At 44.7% G+C, this 16,588-nt stretch overlaps 1 protein-coding gene across 2 annotated transcripts; it reads left to right on the forward strand.

Annotated features, from left to right (window-relative positions):
* Positions 1-2,443: 2,443 nt before the first annotated feature.
* Positions 2,444-14,239, forward strand: ZFYVE19 (zinc finger FYVE-type containing 19). 2 transcript variants are annotated; one of them, XM_018082704.2, is made up of 11 exons: positions 2,444-2,666; positions 3,207-3,328; positions 5,528-5,581; positions 6,061-6,221; positions 7,450-7,595; positions 8,491-8,605; positions 9,169-9,378; positions 9,885-10,008; positions 10,681-10,797; positions 12,197-12,336; positions 13,718-14,239. In XM_018082704.2, exons 1-11 carry the CDS (start codon positions 2,613-2,615, stop codon positions 13,741-13,743), a joined length of 1,269 nt encoding a protein of 422 aa, XP_017938193.1. In that variant the 5' UTR covers positions 2,444-2,612; the 3' UTR covers positions 13,744-14,239. The 2 variants fall into 2 exon arrangements, with proteins under 2 accessions (XP_017938193.1, XP_017938194.1); XM_018082705.2 differs by having other exon boundaries at positions 2,447-2,666; positions 9,885-9,964; positions 10,687-10,797.
* Positions 14,240-16,588: the final 2,349 nt, after the last annotated feature.

Genomic DNA, 16,588 nt, shown 5'->3' on the forward strand with positions numbered 1-16,588 from the left:
ATATTACTTTAGATTCCCTTCCCAGTGCAGGAAGAGAGGTTGACAGTGAAAACTGAGGCAAGAAAAATTTTGTTGTGTATCTCAGCCTTCTCCTTATCCATTGTCGTGTTCATTAGAGTCGTGTTCATTGGGGGTGATGCTTTCTTTGACCTTCCTTTTCTGGCTGACATACCTGTAGAAGACCTTGTTACTATTCTTTGCATCCCTTGCCAAGTTGAGCCCCATCCACACCTTAGCCTCCCTGACCCCATTCCTATACAACCAGGCAGCATCCCTATGCTCTTCCCAGGATACCCTTTCCTGCTTCCACTGCCTGTGCATTTCCTTTTTGCCCTTTAGTCTCAACTCAGCCATGCCAATCTCTTGCCTTTTTTTTCTGATTTCTTACACCTGGGGGTCAAGAGCTCTTGTGCTTTATGATCTACCAGATCTTAAAGATCTACCACCTTGGTTCTGGTCCCTTGTCCCAGAGGGCAGTTTCCCAAAGGGTCCTATTAACTAACTCCTTTAAGAGCTGGAAGTTTGTTTTCCTGAAATTCAGGGTCCTGACTTTACTCTGCCTGATCCATATCGCTCAGGACTGCAAACAATGTCTGACAGAAAATAAGGGCAGCTTTTGATGGGCTGTAATACAGTTGGTTCCTCATCTAATAGAAGAAAATGAGCCTATTGCAACAGCAAGAGAGTACTGAAACTCAGTTTTCAATTTCACTCTGGTGATGATCTGCCCTATTTCCCACACTGAACTGCAAGGAAAAACATTACAGCCTGGGAGACTTAGTAGGCAAACGGTCACATTTTTACTTAATTTAAAATTTTTCAGATCCAAAGCTTTACTATAATGTTCCATTATAGTAATCAAGCCCCAAGATTGTCAAGGCCAAGTCTAATACAGTGGGGCACAGTTTCACAGCGAGTTAGAGAAGAGCACAGCTTTTGCGGCTATAACTATGTAGGACAGAGAATGCAACAACTGAGTTTGGCATGAACCAAAGACAATTTAATCTCTCCTGGACTTCAACTAGAAATTGAAAACCTTACAGGCTAAGTTGTCACATAGGATTTTATAATCGAGTTCGCTTTATCATGGGAAACATCAGCGGGTAAGAGAAGAAATAAAGGAAAGCTCCTGCTGTTCCGTTGCCAAATGGCTTTTGGTGTAGGAGCTGGAGAACTGCGGGGGCCGGGCCCCCTCTGGCGGACACCTGCAAGGGAAAGGGAACGGGAATGGGAACGTGCCGTACCTCTTCTCCAGACACGGGAGAGTGAGCTTTTCTCCTGCCCTGGTCACGGCGCTCAGTTCCATCCGGCAAATTTAGCCGAGGCGTTTCTCAACAGGGATGTTCTCTAAGTTGCTTCCTCCCGTGCCCCTCTGTTGGTGGTGCTGTCTGGTTAGGAAGGTTCTTTCGTTCACTGTATTTTTGTCTTAAAGGGCGGCATTCCAAATTCCACCTGTCAGTCGGTAGGTTGCACTATAACATTAAGATTCAAACTTCCTCTTCCTCTTTTCCTATTGATCAGCTCAATAGCAAAGACAATGAAGTCTTTTGTTTGAGTTTATATTTGTCTCGATTCCCTGCTCTATGCCTACGATACGTGGAATTTCCGGGTGATCTCTAGCATAATTGCTGAACAGGTGCAAAGTTTAGCTTTCAAGTTTGATACAGTCGTCTTTCCAATGTTTTCTGAAAACAAAAAACCCACCAAAACCAAACAAAAAACCCACCCAACCAACCAAAACAAAAATACAAACAAAAATGAAACAAATCAAAAATAAAAAATTGAGAGGGGAAACCTGCATTGTTTTTTTTCTTTAAATTTAGCTTTGTTCAGGTATTAACAAGTCTTACTTCCTTGAATAAATCAGTCAGTTTCCTAATTTAATTGTGTAGGTTTTTACAATGTGGACTTATATATTAAACTGAAAAGAATGCAAAATGTACCTGCAAACTCATGCGGTTAGCAGGATGACTCATGGTACACTCAGTAACTCTTTCTGGAAACCCTGCAGGACATTCCCTTCTGAGGGCACATAGACCAACAGTGGCAAGGATGGGCTGGAGATAACAGGAGTTTTGCAATTCAGTCGATTCTTGCTGTTCTGAACCAGGATCTCACCACAGGTTTAAGACGAAAAAGACCCCAAAACCAGAGTAACTCGGGGGCAACCTTGTCAGCATTAGAGAAGACACTTTTCGGTCCAATTAACACCCACGGCTAATGTCCGCCGGGACATGGCGCTGCCGGCGGCACCAAACTACAGGTACCACAATGCATCGTGCGGCGATGGTGCCCTGGCTGGTGGCCCGGGCGGCCCGGCACTGGGACCGTGCGGAGCCCTGGGCAGTGTAGTTTATCCACGGAGAGCTGCCCGTCGGCTGGCGCCGGGAAGGGCGGGGCGAGGGACTACAACTCCCGTCGGGCCGTGCGCCCTCAGCTCCGTGTGTTGAGGACGGGCGGGCGCTTTCCGCGCCTCCCCGCTAGTGCCAGCCCCGATCGTCGTCGACCCTCGAGCCTGAGGCAGCCAAGGGACCTGGGGGGAGGACCATGGAGCTTGCCTCAGCGGGCGTGCAGCGCCGCGCCTGAGGCTGGGCCGCGCCTCCGGTAGCGCCATGGATAGCCGGTGCTATGGATGCGCGTCCAAGTTCTCTGTCTTCAAGAAAGAGGCAAGTCCGGCTGCGGGGGGTCAGGACCGGCCGGTCCCGGGGGTGACGACCCCACAATGCGAGGGTCTGAGAGGGGAACCGGGAACCGCCTCGCCCTGCGCCAAGACATCTTCCTGGCCAGCATCCCGGCGTTGTTGTCCCTGCTTACTGAGCTATTGTGGTGCCTAATTGCAATATGTCTTCAAATATGGGAGATTACTGACAAAAACAAGAAAAAAGAGAAAAAAATCATCATGTCATCCCTCTAATCCAGCATTCGGTCATTGTCTCAGACAATTCCCACGCACACACTTTGTTATACTATGGGCTGAAGTGGTGACTCAGCTCCCAGCAGGAGTTACGTGCTGGTTCTCGAAAGTCTCCATATCTTCATCAGCAGCTGGTGATGGAGTTCTCTTACAAAAAATCAGCACAGCCCCAGCGTTATTTTGTGTGTGCCCTGTCACGGGCACTGTGCCTGCGTGCGGCGGGGCAGAGCGGTGGGGGTGTGTGATGACGGGTTGGTGAAGCCCTGCCCCGCCCCTCTCTCTGTCTCTGCAGTGTGGCTGCAAGAACTGCGGGCGGTCGTTCTGCTCGGGCTGCCGGAGCTTCACTGCTGTTGTTCCCCGCTGTGGAAACACGCAGCAGAAGGTGTGCAAGCAGTGTCATGAAAAACTAACTGGGTAAGGCGTGAGTGTTTCTTCACCCAAAGACAGTTTCCTGCTTTGTATCTTCAGTTTACATCCCAGTGTTGTGTTGCAGATTTATGCATGAGAACTGTGCCTTCCGTTTGTGCACGGATGCTGCCTGTACCCTGGAGTTTCAAGCCAGGCTGTTTCTGATCTGTTGTTTTATGAGTTGTGTAGTCCAAAGATACGAATCAGGATTTGTGCCTGTTTTCTATTATGACAGAGTAGTCAGAAGGAAGCAGGTTTAAAACTTCACAGAAGGACACTGAATTACTGTGGACATCTTAGCTAGACGAGCCCAGGTTAAGCCCCACTGTGTTTTTGCCCAGAAATCTACACCCCTCTAGAAGCACTGGCAGTCTTTTCAGAAGTGTAGTAGTTGAATGGGCTGACAATAAGATGTTCAAAGTGTTATTACCTCTGTGGGCTGTGACACAAATCGTCAGTGTTGAGGGGTCTCTGCTACACATAGCCTGAAGATTTAAAATTTTGTAGCATAAAATCAGTTTGCTTTTCAAAGAAAAAAAAATTTGCAAACATAACTTTTAGATTGCCTGTTGAAAACAAAAAAAAAAGTAATTCAGAAGCAGCATGGGTTATACATGTGAACAAGTAACACAAGAACACAAGTATACACCAGAATCCCTCAGTTAGCCAATTCTTTTGTGGCCTCTTCCTTCTCTTACTCCTCTTCTCCACTTCTCTCATATAGCAAGGAATTTTCACCAATTAGTGGGGAATTTTCTGGCTCTGCCGGTGTCTAAAGGAGAGGAGCCTCTCATTAGCAAACATCTTCATCTTCACTGGCTCATGGAAACAGTGAAATACAGTATTCAGTCGTTTCAGTTTTGAAATTTTCTGATTTCTCTTTACAACTTCAAAGCCATTAAAAAAACAGGGCAGCCTTTCTCTGTGTTTCTTGTGGGCCTTTTTTTCTCATCATTTTAATATCAGTACTATAGAGTCACAGAAGAAAAAAATTCTCCCTGAGCAGATAGCAGGTAGATCACATAGGAGAGGTGTTCCATCCCTCTGATCAACTCGGTAGCCTCCTCTGGACTCACTCCAACAGGTCTGTGTCCTTCCTGTGCTGGGAATGCCAGCCATGCAGCATTCCAGGTGGGGTCTCAGAAGATCAGAGTAGAGGGACAGAATCTGCTCCCTAGACGTGCTGGCCACGCTACTTTTGTTGCAGCTCAGGACACAATTGGTTTTCTGGGCTGTGAGTGCACATTGCTGACTCATGTCCAGTCTCTCACCCACCAGCACCCCCAAGTCCTTCTCAGCATGGCTGCTCTCGATTTGTTCATCCCCCAGTCTGTGCTGATACTAGGGGGTGCCCCAACCCAGGTGCAGCACTTTGCACTCAGCCTTGTTAAACCATGGGACCCATTGTTTAATGAGAGTCACATGGACCCACTTACTGAGCTTGTCGAGGTCCCTCTGGATGGCACCCCATTCTGTAAGCTGCATATGTTGTTATTCACGCAAATAAATTTCAGAACTGAAACCTTAGAACCGGAAAATAGTTCAACAATGTTACATTCATTCATTACTATACAGGCCTTAGCTGTGTTTGCAACTGTTGCTTCCAAGAATGAGTGAAATATGCCAACTACAACTACCTCACCTAAGTGTGTAGTTTAGCCCCTCAACCTGAATACAGTGAAGTAGAAGATAGTTATACAATATGTGCTTGTGGTGTGCAGTGTTCAAGTGTGCTAGATGTCATTATGATGGTGGTTATATAATAACTTCTGTAACATTTTGTTTTGGTCGTGCATTATACAATTCTGGTTTTGTTGCATGCCCCAGCTACTTCCAGAGTGTTCTGCTGCATGGAAGCTAGTTACACTGGGAGTCTTACCTAACTACTGTCTACCTGTTTTCTGAAGTGGGAGGTGCAGGCTGTGGGAGGCAAGGGTATTTCAGCCCCACCTCCTTTGGATCACTGGTGACTGTGTTAATGCAAAACAATTGGACCAAAGGACTAGAAATGAAGTCCCCTGCTGTCCCAGGCAGTTATCTTAATCCAGTTCATAAGCTGATTGCTCTCAGTGTTAATGAGGTTATGGAAGGGGCTGTATCAAGAGGTCAAGAAAAGTCTGCTGGTTCCTCTTAAGTTGAGAGACTAGGTGATTGAAGTGTTGTCAGTATCTTGATTTCAGAAAAATCACTGGTTTTGTCTTTCAGAGAGGGATCTCAAAGCAGTTCAGCAAAATGGTCACCACCAGAAAACTACAAAAAGTGAGTTGCACTTGACAATCAGTTGTTTCTGCTGCGGAGTAGCCTTTTAGGCCTTCCTTTTCCCCTGTGGAGACCTGCAAAAGTGGGTCTTTTGATGTGGGTATTTGCTTGGATTCAGAATTAGATTAAGGATAGAGCTGCTGTTTTGTTGTTTGGGTTGTTAGTTTGTTTTAGGGGTGGGGCCTGAGCTCTTTTGAATAGACTCCTGAAAAGCCACCTGCCTGCAATTATCTGTGACTGATCAGAGCTGGCTTGGAAACAGGAACTCGGTGGTGAAATGTTCCATATCTTCTGGGAAGCAGCGCCAGGCGTGCTGTTCCTGTGAGCTAAGGTTTTCCTTCCTCATTATGCTGATGTTGGAGAGCCTGGTATGAGAGAGAGTGGTTTCATTTCTGTTGGGTTCACAGAGGATGTTTTCATATCTCCAGGTTAAAATCCCTGTTCTCAATTGTCATGTCTTTTTTCCATCCTTGTCACAGGCGTGTAGCAGCTTTTGAGGCTAAGCAAAACCAGCTGAAAGAGCAACAGAAAGCAGCTGCAAAACCCCCAGGTCGAGCAGGCTCCAGATACCAGGGGCTCTCAAAAGAGGATAGAGCTATTGCAGAGAGACTGGAGAGGCTCAGGGAGGAAAGGAAACCGAGTGAGTTGTAGAGAATACTGTAAATACCTGGGGTGGGAACACTGCTACTTGGGAAACATGGAACCTGGAGGGAGAGGGGAGTTCTGGATGTTAAGAGGCTGCTGTTCTAGGGAAATGAAGGCTTAAAACAGGACAGAGCATCCAAGTACTGCTGCCACAATGGCCCAATTCTACAATGAGTTTAGGTCAATGTTCCAGTTTCATTTTGCTTCTTGGTGTTTCCCTTGAAACTACAACTCAATTTTGGGGCAGTATCTAATGTGTAAAATCACTTTCTCATTTCCTTTTTGTGGGGTAAAAGCCTGTGTCAAGGCCACTTGGAGCAGAATGAAATGAAAGTCTTTGGCCAAAGTATTTTTTAGAAGGTTTCCTGTGGGTCACTGTCCTGGGTTCCATTCTCTGTGGGACTATGTTCTAGCTAGCCTTGTCTCACAGAGAAGGAAAAGGATTCTCATCCCAGTCGACAGCTGTCAGGTTCTGGGACAGCCTTGAGGTGCTTGCAGGAGAATAAACTATTTTTAAAATTATATGGGATCCCTAGAAGAGAAAGAACTCACTGCAAAGTGGTTACCTGGTTATTACAGAATCATTTAGGTTGGAAAAGGCCTTTAAGATCATGAAGTCCAACCATTAACCCAGCACTACCAAGTCCACCACTAAACCGTGTCCCTAAGTGCCACATCTACACATCTTTTGAATATCTCCAAGGACGGTGACTCAACCACTTCCCTGGGCAGCCTATTTCGGTGCTTGACTGCCCTTTCTGTGAAGAAATTTTTCCTAATACCCAATCTAAATTCCCCCTGGCACAATTTGAGGCCATTGCCTCTTGTCTGTTATGTGGCAGGGGAGGGCTTCAGTCTGATATATGTCTAGGTTGGCATTAGGAGATGGACTATACTGCCTAAAAGACTCTTATTTCTCTGCCTGTCCCTAGTATTCAAAGTCAGCTGATTGCCAAATGATGTTACCCTAATGATGTTACTCACCTTATGGCTAGGAGATAAACTGTGATGGAGGCAAGGACTCTGAAGGCAAGGATAGCATTAGGGTAGTCTCTGAGTCACTGCAGTATGACCCCTTATTCACATCAGGGCTGAGGGAGGTTTTTGCTCAGGTGTTCAGAGTCTGATTCCAGAAAGAAATACAATTTTAAGAAAAAAAAATTTGAAGTGTTTTGTTTTCATTAACAGGATAATCTCTTCTCTTGGGTTATTCTGGATTGCAGAGTCCATCCCTACTCAGGCTGAGATTGAAGCTAGGCTGGCTGCCCTGAAGGAGGATGGCCGGGGTCCTATTCCATCCACAGAGGAGATGGAGGATCGGTTGGCTGTCCTGCAGGGGAGAGATCCTCCTTCCCAGGCTCGCAGACCTGTAAGATCCCTCAGCTCTTTAGTCAGCAATTTATTGTGAGCTGACACAGTAACTGGTGTCCCAGCATGTTAACTGTTCTTCCTTCTTCAGCTTTTTTGTGTCCAGGTAGCTTAACTCAAAAATCTCTGTTTCCTGATTGTGTCATTGCTTCAGAAACAAATGGTCAGCCTTTACCAGTTCGCTGTCTCAATTTGAATCCAATGTGCTCCTTCAGGTCAGGTGTAGTTCATGTGTATATTCTTAACAATAGTTGCTAAGTTTTTTACTCTCAACCCATTTGTATACCTAAGTGGTCATAGTATTTCAGAGCTGTTTGTCTGTGTTTGGGGCTTATCAGCCCTACCTTCTAATTGTATCTTGTAGTTGTTACTGCACACCAGCTGGGCAAAATCCTGTTAATTATTCCAGAAATGGAAGTTCAGCATGGTTTGTCTGAAGTTGCAGAGGAATCAGTTGGATTGAAAGCCTATGGGAATTATCTTGTCCCCAGAATATCATTTCCTTATGGTTCTTTCTTCAGCTGCATGCCCAGATGTTATTGTAGGTCTTAGTGGGGCTGCTGGCTGGCACTGTTGAGAACGGCACTTTGTTTGCTTTGGAGGTAGTGACAGAGCTGGGATTGGGACCCAGCAGTGTGTACTCCTATACATTCAGCACCACTTCGCATCGTTTGGGTGACTACTCTTAGAGCTGTGTGCATTCAGCACCTCTAAAAATGAAGCCCTTGAAAGTCTTCATAAAGCCCATAAAGCTGTAAGCTGAGATTCTCAATATCAATGGAGGCATCTTTTTATGCTGCTTCCATCCAGGGTGATCTTGGTTGCCAAATTTTCCTTTGATTGAGTTTGCCACTCTCCTCTCATTTGCCTTTTCCCACACCCCCCTTGTTTCTTAGGTACACCAGCCTCCTGATACCAGAAGTCTGGTCCAGCGGACAGATGACCTGTTAACTCAACTATCTGAGGAAGTTGCCATTGATGAGCATTACAGACCAAGAGTTCAGCCTCAAGGTATTTACTTTGGCTTCCAAGGACCTGTTTATATCTGATAATGTATGTGCTATATTGAGGAGGCAATATGTGCCTCCCTATCTAGCTTACAGGTGAGCTGGGTGTCCAGTTTGTCCCTCTCTCCCCCTTACGACTACCAAATTGACCAAGAGCAGCCATCTGGCTCCATACTGGCTCTCAATGTCTTTGCCTGGAGATGGTTCCTTGTTGTCAGGGTTGTTGTACACAGATTGCTCCTCTCTATTTCTCTAAGGTGACCTTTCCCTGGGGAGGAGGTGTTGCTACTCCTAATGCACCTGTGCACTGTTACAAAACATTGGAATTTGGCATACCATTATCTTCCTAGCTGCAGTGCTTTCTCTGTAATCTCACTGTAGACCACCAATTAGCTCACTTTCTTCTCTTCATGTACAGTGAAGATCCTACTGGCATGGCTTCTCCTATTATTACCTGGATTCATGGAGAGCAACAAGCTGCTCTCATAGCATTGCTTTCGTTGTGTTTTCTGTGCCCAAGGAACATTGCTGCTGAGTCACCAGCATGTTCTGTGTGTCTGCCTGCAGCTGTTAGTAGCCAAAGTTTGAATGATCTCAATCGAGAAAGTGAAGATTGTGTTTGCCCTGCAAATCTGGACCCAAAACAGCTAGAGGAAGAGAAGAACAAACTTCTGGCAGAAGCCGCTGCTGAGCTGCAGGAAGAGAATACTAGGCAGGAGAAGATCTTACAGGTTGCCAAGAGACTGGCAGCACTCAAAGGCGAGGACCCAGAGAAAGGTGAGCAGCAGATGAGAATACAGTGCCAAGAGAGGAATCAAGTTGCTGTGACAGAGTAATTTCTTTTCTGAGAAGTGTTTATCCATTTAATTCCTATGTTCTGCAAGAAACAGACTGAGATTTGATTTTATCTGTAAAGTTGTACAAGTTGGTTCATTATGAAATCAGCGTGAAAGATCTAAGTTGAGGATAAAGGCTGGAGCTGTAAGGTCAGACTGCTTTGTCTTGCACCCTTCTCTGAGGTAGTTCTAGCATACTCTGGTGAGGTTAACAAAGCTTTTAAAAGCAAAGTTCTGGGTTTGGTGGGGATTTTTTTCTTCCCTCTTCCAGTATTAAAACCAAACAATAACACCCTTTTTGACGAGTTTGCACCTGAAAAGGATCTGTCTGTGTCAGAGCCAGAATGCCAAAACAAGCTCACAGCACAAGCAATTGTCTCTGGTACATAAGGGGCACAAGATTTGAAGCAGGTGTGGGTTACAGTCTCCCATTTCTTACTCCTACAGTTACACTGGAAAACTATAAACTTCCTGACAGTGATGAGGAAGTGGCTGAGGAGGAAGCCATTCGCAGAGTGCTAAAACAGGTCAGAAGTGGCAGCTGTGGCCTTGTTTATCTTCCTCTCAGTTACGCCCAGCGTGTCTGTTGCCTGATGAGCATACACAAAGGATGTGTTTGTGTTTCTGGGAAGAGTTTCACTCCTTCCCCTCCTAATGCTTTCCCAATGCTAGCTCCCATGGGCCATTCAGCTGTTTTGGCAGGCGACTGACAACAATGCTTCTAGTCTGTCACATTGTCTTTCTCATTCATGCTTAGTGTCTCTTGTGGTGTGTGTGTCTTCTTTACAACCCCACTCTGCTGCTACTTCCTTACTTCTTGTTCCTTCTGCTCCCCTATCCAGTTAGAACATGGATGATGATGTGTGCTGTGTAGCACAGCTTACTTCTCTCTAAAATGTCTCGGAATTGTCTTGGCAGGCAGACCCGCATTTGCTGTGCTTATCAGACAATTGCTGTGTCTGATACATCACACACGTGTGATTAGCATGATGTTGAGGGTCTCCTGATAGTTGTGCTGCAAAGCAGAGTGTGTTTGCTACAGGCCTCTGTTGCTGCACTGACTGTCCACAGTGTACACACAGTGTTCCTAGTGCAGAGAGCTCACATCTGTCTGGATAACACAAAATGTATTCAGACTTCTTATCTCCTGTTATTGCATGAGAGCAAGAAGGGCAGGAGGTTTAGGGCCTAGAATGAGGATCGCAGCTGTGTTTGAAACAAGAGGCTTCTTGCTTTCTCTTGTTACCAGCTCACAGAGGAAGCAGCCCTGGATGAAGCAAGTGGATTCAACATTCCTCCAGATCAGACCACCCAACCAGGACCCTCACAACAGAACCTGTGTAAGAAAGCAAAGCAAAAGGTCAGTGAGCTGGTCAGGATCTCTTGAATTGATGTATTCCAGGGTCTTAAGAGAGTAAAATTTTGCAGCAGAAGTTTGCTGTATCCTAGGCTTAATGCAGAAAAAGAGTAACCAACCAGTTTTTCCAGGGCAGACAAGCCAAGCAGCTTCTGCAAGGCTGACCAGCCCTGAGCTCAGCTGTGAATCATCCATTTAAAAGGAATTGCTCCCTGGAATACTATTCCTTTCAGGCTGGCTTTCTGTTGAATGTTGTGGTGTCATCTAAATCTGGAGAAGTTAGCAGAGACCTCACAGTATGAATATTAGAGAATATATATATATATAAAATTAGGCTGACAAGGCCACAGTCTAGTACCATATCCTGAACCTGAGTAAATGGGAGGTTTGCTGGTGCTTTCAGCTTGTGCAGAATAGAACCTCTAGTCAGTAATACACTGTCTGTGTTCTCATATAATATCAGAAGAAGGAATTAGTAGCAAGATATCCTATGCTCAGAGTGGATTCTGGCCTACTATGGAAATACAAACATGTTCTCTAATGTATATTACAAGAATTAAATGGACCTGTGACTGACAGTCACCTGTCAGGCCTATCCCCCATGGAAGAAATTATTTAATTGTAAGCATTATTGAAAACATCCATCTCATAGGTATGCCACCTTGCATTTCTGGGATTACTGATGTAAAAGATAGTGTTAGGAAAAGATTATGTTAGAAAGCTGCCTTTGACAGTGTCCAGGCACTGTGTCTCAGTGTGTTTATGACTGTTCAGTTTCACAAGAGTTCTCTGTAAGGGAGAAGGAGACAACAGTTTGCCTTATGGATATATTTAGATTATGATTTCAGAAGATCTTTTTGTCCCAGCCACAGGTACAAATCAATAGTAGAGGCCTTTTGGCAAATCACTTCCTTTGTCCCACAGTTTTCTTTCTATAACAGGGAGAAAAACACACCCAACCTCCCATTACTTTCCCTTCCCCCATAACTGCTTTCAGCAAAACTGCTTGATTGCTTGCTTTTACAGCAGGAATTGTGTGTCACATGGTATTGTTGTGGTGCCTGCCAGAAGATCTGGCCTTCGTGCCCTTAACACAGTACAGACAATGTGGGTGTGTATTGCTGTAGACACCAAATGAGGGTGAATACCTGTTTACATTCCAAGCAACATAGTTTCACAACTAAATTCTAGCAAGTACCTTGGGGTTTTATTCAACAATCTAGATGCATATGGAGCCTATCCTTGGGCTCTGGGCAAGTTCTTCTCACAGACTTAGCATCAGCAGAGAGTAAACTATGGACCATACGACAGGTCATTGTGGCCATCATGCATTACAATGATAAGTTCTGTATTTTCTCTGCTGGAGTTTGAACTCTGTGTCTCTGTTTTCTTTGTGAATTAGGGCCAGACTCCAACCACCACAGCTCTTGCCAGGGCAGATAGTGATGAGGATGAGTTACCCTGGTGCTGTATCTGCAACGAAGATGCCACTTTGCGCTGCCATGGCTGTGATGGGGACCTCTACTGCCAGCGCTGTTTTCGGTAAGTCTTGCAATTCCTCTTGGTCTTAAGAGGCAGGTAAAAGGAAAGCTTGGCCCCTTTTGTTTGTTCTTCTTGTTGGGCAATAAAACAGGCAGTAGGAGGGAATATTTAAGGAACCCAGATCTGAGCTGAATGCTAGTTATGGAAATACTTTGTGTGATAAGTAGTTATCCCAGGCTTCAGAGACTAAACTGACCCTAGGCAGGAGTGTTCTGTGTGTACTGCCTCAGTGCATGTTTGGGCACATTGTCTGAGTGTTCTCTGGAGCAGCTGGTGTGCTGCATTACGTGGGATGGGATAAATGAGACTATTGTTCAGTGACTCCTATGGCTTGTTAATGCCATTGATGGATGATCTGGGCTGCGTTCCCTTAAGAGGGGAGATCAGATAGTATAAACTTCTGAAGCTTTTCTTAGCTTGAGACTTTGCAATATTAAACTATATTAAAAAGATCTTTATTGAAATATGTATGTGTGAATCCTTTTTCATCAGTCAGGCCTTGCAGCAGCTGTAGTCTTGGTTCTTAAATGTTTCTAGCTTGATTTCTGAAAAATATTGCATGTCTCAGCTTTGGAGGGTTAATTCCTTTGAATACAAAGCTTTTCCTAACAGTTTGTGTGACTTCTCTTTTTTCATGCCTCAAAACTTTTGGGTAGTTGGCTGGAAGACATTTAGACAGCAAGTTGCTAAGAATCTGGTTGGGATAACAAGAGATGCTTTTGTGTATATTCTCTGATTTCCTTCAAATGTTTTTGTAAAGAAATGGAATGGGAAAAATATGAAAATGTTAAGAAAGTATGTGATTGGCTGTATTAGGTCATTAAGAACAAAGCAAACAAACAAAAATATCCTACAGCAAACATCAGTAAAACCAGAATCAGCAGTCTGGAAGGTGAACAAGTGTATAAGTTGCTCCCTGCAGATGCAGGCTTGTGTCTCAACACTGCCCACTGCTGAGCATGGTTCAGACAGCTGCCGGTACACTGCGTTTTAGCCACAACAGAGCTGTGCAGAGCAGACCATCATTTTGTCTATTGTCATAGGAGTTGCTTATATCCCTGGAATCATAGACATAGTGCTGCAAATGAGCCATCAGTTAAGTGAATCTCTCCAAGAGGCAGAGACAAAGAGATCTGTTGTCATTTTCGAATCCATCAGGCAAGGCTGAGCAGACCTTCCCACAAAGCACCTCAGAGGTTTCTGTTACAAGCAAATACCTTAAGTAGTCAGTCCACATGGCTGCCAGTCAGGTCCTCACAACTTATCTCCCTTGAGATAAGTTTCTAGGTAAGGGCTGCTGGGAGATACCTTGTGCAGTAGCTAAGGGCGAATTCCCAGCCTGGGTATTTACTTTTGACTGCACTTTGTATTTGCTTCTCAGGGAAGGCCATGATGAGTTTGACCTGATGGACCACCACACCTCCCGCTATCATCTTCCTTGCAAGCAGAAGTGATCACATTCTTCATAAGCAGTAAAGAAGGTGGAGAATGGGAAAACAGAGGAGCCAGCCAGATGGGAGGAAGAGTCCAAGTGGATTTGCAGCCAAAACGGGTGATGTTTTGGACAGTTAAAGGATGTGCTGTAATCTGAGAGAAGTTTGGAGGGCATATGACTTTGTCCTCACAAATACTCCAGAGAAGTGCATGGTTTGCTGTGTATGCTTGGGAATAAATGAGGAGGTGGATACGAGTCCATAAATACAGACGGTAAGGCAATGTGGGTTGCAGTAAAGATGAGTGTTTAAGGCAGTACTGACTGGCTGATAAGTAACTTCCTGCTTTTGCTAACAGCTTACACACTGGTTCAACAGGCAGCAAAGCACTTTGCACTGAGAAAACTGTCTACTTTGTGATCACGTGTGTGATGAGAACTTTCAAAGTGTAATAAAAATTATTTACAGAGGCCTGTGGTTAAAGTCTCTCCTGGAAACGCCTGATAGCCCTTTACAAATTGTTGCCTTCTTATAATGGTATGTTAGTCCTTGTGCCAAGTGGCTTAGGGAAAGAAATGAAGAATCATGAAGTCATCAAAAATGTTTCTGTGGTGTGTTTGGAAAAGGTGCAGGGGCTACTCTGCCTTGATGGGCAGTGTTGCTCAGTTGAAGGATCCTTTGTAAAGGATACACTGATACACAGTGTTGTGATTCTGCATTGGCTGTGCCAAGGTCATGTGGTCTGTAAGAGCAACCTATCAGTCTGGAAGAGGTGTACATTAGTCTGAAAGCAGGATTTAGCTTTGTTAATTATTTGTTCCCCTGGTAGAATAATTATGTTACCTGTGTGATGCTCTTTCTCTGGCTATGAGAGAAGCTCAGTTGCATATGTTCATATCCCTCCCTGGAGACAATCCAGATGCAAGTGGCACTTGCCACTGTCCAGAGCACCCAGAATTGCTTCAGATACCCAACTAAACTTGCTGTAAACATGCTTTATTCCATCAGGATGAGCCCTTTCCAGAGTAATGTGAACTTCTGAGAGAGCTCTCCAAGGCTGACAAATTCCAATGGCAACAAAATAAAGGATTTGCCTTTGACGGGGAATTTCCAATGAATCTTGCCTGTCTGGTTTGACACTGCCACTCCCAGCTGTCTGCCCTGCCCCTCTGCTTAAGGTCACTTAAGTTTACCTCCAAGGTGAACTTACAAAATAGTGTTTGCCTGCACCTCTGTCACCCCTGGTCAGAGCACAGCAAATTAATTAAGCTGCTGTTGAAGCTGGGTTTGTGCTGAAGTGCTGCATTAGCTCAGGCCCTTCAACAGAAACCTGATTCAGACAATGTAGAATAGTGATACTGCAGGGTAACACACTAAAAATTGCAAGTGTATGCAGCAGTGCCATCAAAACCTTTTGTTAGGAAGGGGTGGCAAAGCCTCGCTTCTGTGGAGGATCTTCTTTCTCCTGGCAGTCCTTGCTTCACCAGTGCCTGTCTCTTTGGGACAGGCAGATAGGAAAACTATTTGAGTTGTTCTGATGTAAGAGCTCACAATGAGCCCTGCGTTACACAAAATTTAGATAAGTTACAGCCCTGAGAAGCTTGCAGTCTTAAAAAGAAAAACAAAATGCTCTTCTGGATTTGTGTCACCATAGGAATGACACTTTTTCATTGCTATTTGACATGGATAATTAGTCTGGTAGTAAGACAGTCCAGTTCTGTCTTAGGTTAAATCCTTTGTGTTTTGTATATACAAGGGAAGGTGCAAATATCTGTTCTTATATCTCTCTTAAGACTGATCCATTCCTTTGGGCTTCAACCTCTTGATTTACAGCTGCTTCTATTTTTTAAAAAAAACTTAGTATGAGCTGGAGTGCTACTTGCAACATTTTGGATGCTTCATCAGCCACAACCAAACATTGAGCTCCTGTGCAGTTAGGCAGCCTGTGTCTTGTAAGCCCTGCCCTGTTCACATCAGTAGTAATGGAGCAGGTTACAGCCGGAAGCAGTTTAATTAGATTCCAGATTGGTTTCTCTGGGGCCATCCCAAGGAATTCAGAAATGCACCCAACCCAATGCCTGAAATAGAACTTAGTCACACATGGAGGAGTCTCTTTGGTCATACACATGCTGCTGCTTTCCTTGCAGCACTAATGGACATTTTTGTGGCTGCTGCACTTTCTGCATGTAATTGGCTGTTTTAGTAGCAGCTCAGTCACTTTCCTCTGAAAAGCCTTCCCCACTGTAGCTGTTGCCTCAGTGACCTCCACGGAGGAGGGGTAAAAGGGTATCCAGATAGCTGTCTGCAGGAAGCACACCTAGCTGAATCTGTTGTTGTGTAAGATGAATGCTGCATGACCTTTAAGTGGGCAGTGCACTTTTGGCTGTGTTGCTTACTCCTCATCCTTGTCTTTGAAAAGATACTGGTAAACAATCAGTTCCTGATAGGCCAGGTCAACTTCAGTCATAGCCATTCAAGGACTGAAGACAGCTTGGCATCTTCCAGAAAGAGATTCACCTTCTTTACTTCTTCTATCTTTGTAGCATGTCATAAGGGATGAGATTTTCTTTCCCACTCAAAATGTTTTTTATGTAGGCTTCACCCCAACAAGAATTGAAATTAGAAAAGCACATGAACTTTCATACGTTCTGAGTTATCTTGGTGTAATCAAGAAGGCAAAGTTCCTTTAAAGCAACATTCTGGCACAGCATGTACATACTAAACATTGCAGCCTTATGCTAGTGGTGGTGCTGAGAAACAGCAAAGTTAACTGGAAGATATTTGTAAAAAAAAATTAAAACGCCAATTTTAGTCTATAC

This window comes from Manacus vitellinus, unplaced genomic scaffold (genome assembly GCF_001715985.3).
Source record: "Manacus vitellinus isolate BGI_N305 unplaced genomic scaffold, ASM171598v3 scaffold_6_pilon, whole genome shotgun sequence".
Classification (NCBI taxonomy): domain Eukaryota; kingdom Metazoa; phylum Chordata; class Aves; order Passeriformes; family Pipridae; genus Manacus; species Manacus vitellinus.